The sequence below is a fragment of the Leuresthes tenuis genome, unplaced genomic scaffold, assembly GCF_036924035.1.
Source record: "Leuresthes tenuis unplaced genomic scaffold, fLeuTen1.0.hap1 SCAF_21, whole genome shotgun sequence".
Classification (NCBI taxonomy): Eukaryota; Metazoa; Chordata; class Actinopteri; order Atheriniformes; family Atherinopsidae; genus Leuresthes; species Leuresthes tenuis.
The window spans coordinates 27,577,120-27,583,431 of record NW_027325375.1 but is presented as its reverse complement, the minus strand read 5'-3'; the positions used below and the strand labels follow the sequence as shown (position 1 = coordinate 27,583,431).

At 36.3% G+C, this 6,312-nt stretch overlaps 1 protein-coding gene across 1 annotated transcript; it reads left to right on the top strand.

Moving 5' to 3' along the window:
- Positions 1 to 3,962: 3,962 nt before the first annotated feature.
- Positions 3,963 to 5,295, top strand: LOC140279850 (odorant receptor 131-2-like). The gene is made up of 2 exons (XM_072375048.1): positions 3,963 to 4,029; positions 4,260 to 5,295. The coding sequence occupies exon 2, from the start codon at positions 4,281 to 4,283 to the stop codon at positions 5,205 to 5,207; it is 927 nt and encodes a 308-aa protein (XP_072231149.1). The 5' UTR covers positions 3,963 to 4,029; positions 4,260 to 4,280; the 3' UTR covers positions 5,208 to 5,295.
- Positions 5,296 to 6,312: the final 1,017 nt, after the last annotated feature.

Below are 6,312 nucleotides of genomic sequence, written 5' to 3'. Positions count from 1 at the left end.
CAACTCAAACTTTATTTATAAAGCATATTTAAAACAACCGGGGTTGACCAAAGCGCTGTACAGATTAAAAGCAGCAAAGATGATGAAAGTGACCCATATAATGCCACAAATTACAAGAAAATAAGATAAATATTATTTATCTAATTCTATATTTAACTGACACACCAGAACATTCAACGGTATTCACCAAGCCACCTGACACATGAGAAGTATGACCTTAGATATGATCACACAAACTTAAACCTGGAGGAAAATACTTAATCTAATTAACTTTGGACATGTTAACATAAATATGTATTCACATGAATTCTTCTGAAGTCTTACAACCTTGAAATATGCGTATTAACTGATACAAAGAGAGTATAATTTATCAATGTAACAGCATCTTGCCAACCACCTACTGCACAGCGTGTTTTGTGGTAGGTTGAACTATGTGGTTAAAATACTGCAACCTGAGGAATCTAAATTTAAAGAAAGTAGATCTTCTGAGACTAAACTTTAAAAATAATTGTGGAGGTAAGTGACATACTTGTTTCTTTTTTTCTACTCATAATCTTAATTGAATGTCTACATTCTTTACTGTTTCATCTTAAATAGCCTACTCTCAGCACTTCTTTGTCTCCTTGCTAATTAATTTATCGAAGTATCCAACTTTTTAATCTTCATTGTTGCTTCATAGTCTTAATCAAGTGTTTCCTCTTCTCCTTCTCAACTTCTTTTTGCAGGTTATGTCTCTGAGCTATGATAGAAGTGGATGTTTTTCTGTCCTCTGACAAAGTCAAAAGTCACATTTATTTGTATGGCACATGTCATGTACAAAACATGTACAAAGAATATAAATAGAAAGAAATAAAATAATTAAAATGAATTAAAAGAAGCAACAGTCTAGATAAAAGATAGCGTGCAGATTTCATGCATAGACACGTGAGAAAATAAATGTTTTTAACCTGGATTTAAAAATGTCTACATTTGGTGACAGTTTAATCTCCACTGACAGTACCTGAGATAGCAGACAATGGGCAGCAGTTTTCTGATATTCGCAGTGAATCATTTCATCAAGTCCTTTAGTGACAGTTCCAGAAATGTGGTGACAAATTATTGTTTAGCTCAGGTTTGCCGTTCCAAAACTTTTTTCCTTTTTCCTCCTGATAAACTCCACAGAACTAAAGTTATAATTGTCCCTCCGTAGAGAAGCACAATAAAAAACATGTTGCATGAGCGATATAAACATGTGAATTATTAATGAATCCTAATGACTGTCCTCTAAAGACTCAAAGCCTCTGAGGTTATTTTGTTCTTGAAGGCCGTAAACAAAAATTTTCTGTTGCATCATTTTCAACTGAGAATGGGATATTTTCTACTTTCAACACACATTCAAAAAAGACTGAAAACTGTGGAATAGTGCGACAGTAAGAAAGCGACTTTGTCCTAATTTTCTTAAACAGGTCTTTTACTTGAATGAAATCAAAAGAAAAAGTTAAATACTAACTGACGAGTCATTAAAACTGGTGTAAAATAACGAAAAATATTTGTATTTCTTCCAGTAAATCGTACCAGTCAACCACTCAGTCATCCTCGTGAAGGAGCTCTTATAAGAATGTCCCCATTACTGTCACATATGTTGGCAGCAAACACTGTCACTAGACAATGTTAAATTTGATGCTATTCAAGATATTCATGTTTTCCAAAGGATGAAACTCTTCTGCCTTGTTCCACTCAGAATCACACTTTTCCAACACATCTATGACAACTTATCTCAACTTTCCTAAAAGATGAGAAAACAACTTAAACAAATAAACTAAAAACTTTCCACCCACAAAATTATGCCAAACAGACTCTTCTAACATTATATAGAAGCTCAAAGTATAGAGTTTATTGATAGCATACCAGGGGGCCTGTTCCACTCATGTAGATTTTGACTTGGACTTAATTATTAATCAATGTTTAACTTAACTTATTGTTGCAAAGAAGATTGAATAAAGAAGAAAGTTTAACTCTTGATTATCTAAATGCTAACTCACAAGGACATTTTTCTGAGAAAATTTAGCAAAGAATTTAACAATATGCTGGAAAAATAACTGGAAATATTTTTTTAAATTTCTAATGGCTTAATAAAGTCTTTAAAAAAGTAGGTCCCTATAACACACCGCAGGTCAGGAGAAAAATTGAATTTCTTTTAAAACTGTACCTGAGAGGCACGAGACGAGCAATTTTTCACTAGTTGCCACAATTTCAAAAGGTCTTGATAAAATCTCTGATATGATTTGATTAAAAACCCTACATGGAGACAGTGTAATGGCGTTCTTTTCAACCATGTCTTTACACCTCTGTTCATAGCAGCCAGTTTAAGGGGTGCAATGAGCCCCTTGACCGTCCCCCACCCCTCTTTCACCGCATGGTCCTCTTGACATTGTGATACTGCTTTGGGTGACCATACAAACTTAAATTTGCACACACATTACACTCTGTAATGAGCCTGAGAGCTCACAGTCACAGCAAACTGAGTTCACTCTACCATTCATCAAACTCATAGATAAATTAAATTTTCAAATATTTGCATTTTCCTCATCTGATCCCTCTTTTTGGGCACAAAGTTGCGTTGAGCTGGTTTAGACTATTGAACATCAGATAGGAACGCTGAAGTAACTTAACAGCCAGCTGGTCAAAACTCTCACTGTAAAAAAGAAAGTAATCCACAAAGTAAACATTAAAACTTCCATCACTTATTCTTAGTCTAATGATAAAGTTCATGTTTTTTTTATCAAATTTTTTATTTAACCTTTATTTAACCAGGAAAAGCCTCATTGCGATTACAAATCACTTTTCTAAGAGTGTCCTGGCCAAGACCGCAGCAGGCAGATAAAAATGTACAAACCGACTGATCAGACAGATCAGACAACATCTACAAACAGACTGTTTGTAGAAGTTGAAGTTCTGCCTCTAAGTCCTCCAGCATTGGGACCATGTCATGAAGTTTCAACTCTTTATGCGGTTCGTTCAAGGCAAAGGGAGCAGCATACATGAAAGCTTTTTTCCCATCTCAGTTCATACCCTCGGGACTGAAAATGATAAAAAGAATCCTCTGAACGAAGGCAATAAAGCCCTGAACTCTTCAGATGAAGGAAGTTCAAGGGGTTAGACAGGAGTAGACTAAGAAGAGCCTTGTAAAAAGAATATGCCCATGTCTTAGTCTACGTATCCAACACGTTCGTATAATAAACTGTGATGGGTGAGAGATGTTAACTTAGTGATGAACCTCTCCATGAACTCCATGATACAGAGTATCAAGAGCACGTAGACACTGAGATGAGGCATGCTTGTAAAAAACATCATCATAATCCAAAACTGACAGAAAGGTTGCAAACCAACCTCTTTGATGATTCATATGAAAGACAGGATTTAATCCTGAAATAAAAACCCAGCTGATGAATATGTGGGGTAATTAAAATACCAAAATATCTATAACATGATACAAATTCAATCTGTGAACCCTGAGAAGTGATGATTGGATTCAGGATTTCTTAGCATTTGAAAAAAGCTTGACTTTGGGTTTGTCTGTATCGAAAGTTTTTTAAAACTGTTTTAAAAGCCAATTGTAACTGGATGAGTGCCTGAGTTGGAGTGGGGGCTGTGCAATATATCGCTGTGACCCCAGAGACACCCATTTTGTTACTTTAAGACTTTCTGAGGTGTAACCTTAAACCTGCACACAAGGTGTTCTATCTGCTAAATAATTTTCAGACCGGCAGACAGTTTCAGTAGACAGACCTACTCTCACTAAGCTATGTATTAACAGTGAGTGGTCCACTAAATCAAATGCTTTAGAGAGGTCAACGGAGAGGACACTTCCCTAAACTTTCTCTCCACAAAGGAAACCACAACTAATACAGAGCTCTGATAGGCTGTTAAACTCACAGGGGTGTTGATGTCAAAACGCAGATCACCAATAAAGAGTAACGTGATGAGTCGAAGGTTGATTCTCTCCACAGAGCTTAATTGCCAAATGAGGTCAGACCAAACCAGTGACATGTAAGTGATGTGTTTCAGCCATGCAAACTGTTCACAAGGCATTCGGCTCCCATTAAATGTCACTTTTGTAATACTGTGTATTTTAACTGTGTGTTGTGGCTTTGAAGCAGGGCATTGTGTTTAAGATTGTCATCTAAGAGAGTCATCTTGCACAGGTTTCACTCCTCAGGACTGTTCGTGGTGTTGGTAAGGATCAATCTGATGTGTTTGTGTTTGCTCTTCCTTTACAGACGCTGCATGAAGCCACAATCATGAATGACACAAAATTTTCCCAGGTGGTGCAGTTTGAGGCTTCTGTCAAAGCTGTGCTGTCTTTACTGCCCTGTATCTTTTTCTTGTATGTTAATGGTGTCATGGTGTTTGCCTTGCTGAAAAAGCCTGTCTTTCTGGCCTCCCCTCGATATGTTTTATTTGGTCATCTGCTCTTTACTGACTCTCTTCTGCTCCTACTGAGTGTGCTGCTGTACATATTTGCGTTGACAGTGGCCAGAATGATCACTTTTTTTTGTATCATTGTCAGTGAGCTTGCAGCCATCACTTTAAAGATATCTCCCTTTAACCTGGCTGTGATGTCTTTGGAGAGATATGTTGCCATTTGTTTTCCACTGAGGCATGCTGCCATTGCTACGCCCAGGACAACAGGCATAGCCATCACTGCGATATGGATAGTGGCCTCTTTAGACTCTTTCACACAAATTTTTCTGTTAGCCAGTCTTGGGAACACAAACTTCACTGTGCAAAGATTCTGCACAAAAAGAAATATCTTCCAGCAGCAGATCTATGTGACTTTGACCATGACCTTCACTATAGTCAATTTTGTATTAGTGAGTGTGATTATCATTTTCACGTACGTTGCAATTGTCATTACTATAAGGTCTGCCTCTTCTTGTGAGCATAATGCCAACAAGGCACATAAGACTGTGTTGTTACATCTGCTTCAGTTGTGCCTTTACCTCATCTCCACCCTGTTTACCATGATCAGCTCCAGCGACGTGTTAACCTTAAACCCTGATATAGCTGCTCATATTAGGTACATCCTTTTTTTAGTTCTAATCGTTTTCCCAAAGTGTTTGAGCCCGCTCATATATGGCCTCAGGGATCAGAACTTCAGCCATGTTTTTAAGTACTATTTCACCTTTGGCTACAAATCTACCGTCAAGCCATATCCCCGGTCATGATTTTGTCTCAACCGTGTGCTGTTTTTATTCATTTTCTTGCTCCGTGTCAAGCATGTACGATGTCTGTGGTGAGTCTAAAGAAGCTGTATCTGGTCACTGTGGAAAAGTGGTTCAAATCATGTGAATATTACATACTTACTAACTTTTGATTATTTACTTGTACTACAGTTTGAAGACTCTCAGGTCAGAATGCTTTCAAGAATAGTTTAAAAGCTGCTTTGATTATGTATTTTTGGGGATGACATGTCTGATAGCAGGAAACAGTCTTTGGCACAGTGAAGAGAGATTTCAGAATGAACCCTAAATACAGATGTTTGTGGGACACTTTTGTATTTGTTCACGAAGCTAGTTATCTTTCATGATTTATTGTTACATTTTCTGCAAATTTCTAATTATATTTTTGTTTTGAGTTTCTAACTATGAATTATGACCTAATTATGTGGAGATTGTGTTTGACTGTCTGAGCTTTTTAGTGTAACTGTACAGTTACTTGTTTCTACGTGTAATGAAACAAAATCTACACAAGAATTTAACTATTTGTTTGTTGCTAATGTGATATGAGTAAAAACTCATATTAAAAATAAAAAAATAATGATTTCCAATGGCTTTGTCACTTTAACTGGTGTCATATGGTGGAAATGATCAAAGCCTTTAACCGTTATCAGTTTTTCAGCTTAAATTGTTCAAAAATAGCTAATTTACCAATGAGATGTGTTGTTTTATTCAAGCCTATTAGCCTCAGCTCATGAGAACAGCACAACAAGCCCATTTTCAAACAACATTTTTAGTGGTTTAACGACTCGTGTTAATTGAACGAATAAGACGCCTCCAAGGTCAGTCAGAAAATTACTTTGTAAGTAAATAGAAGAAAACAGTTAATTATCTTTTGTTTCTAATGCAATAGCACTGTGCAACATGAAATATTATAATTAGATTAATTCAATTCAATGTTAATTCAGTTTTATTTATATAGCGCCAAATTACAACAAATGTCATCTCAAGGCACTTGAAAGATTAAAGACCTGTGTGGTGTTGGTGTGTTTAAATCATCTGTTGTATTCTGTCTTTCATATCCACTGTATATGAAAAATTCAATTGCTTTTAT

What these genes read in the sequence shown, in the direction of transcription:
- LOC140279850 (XM_072375048.1), top strand. Translation starts at nt 4,281, where the DNA reads ATGAATGACACAAAATTTTCCCAGGTGGTGCAGTTTGAGGCTTCTGTC.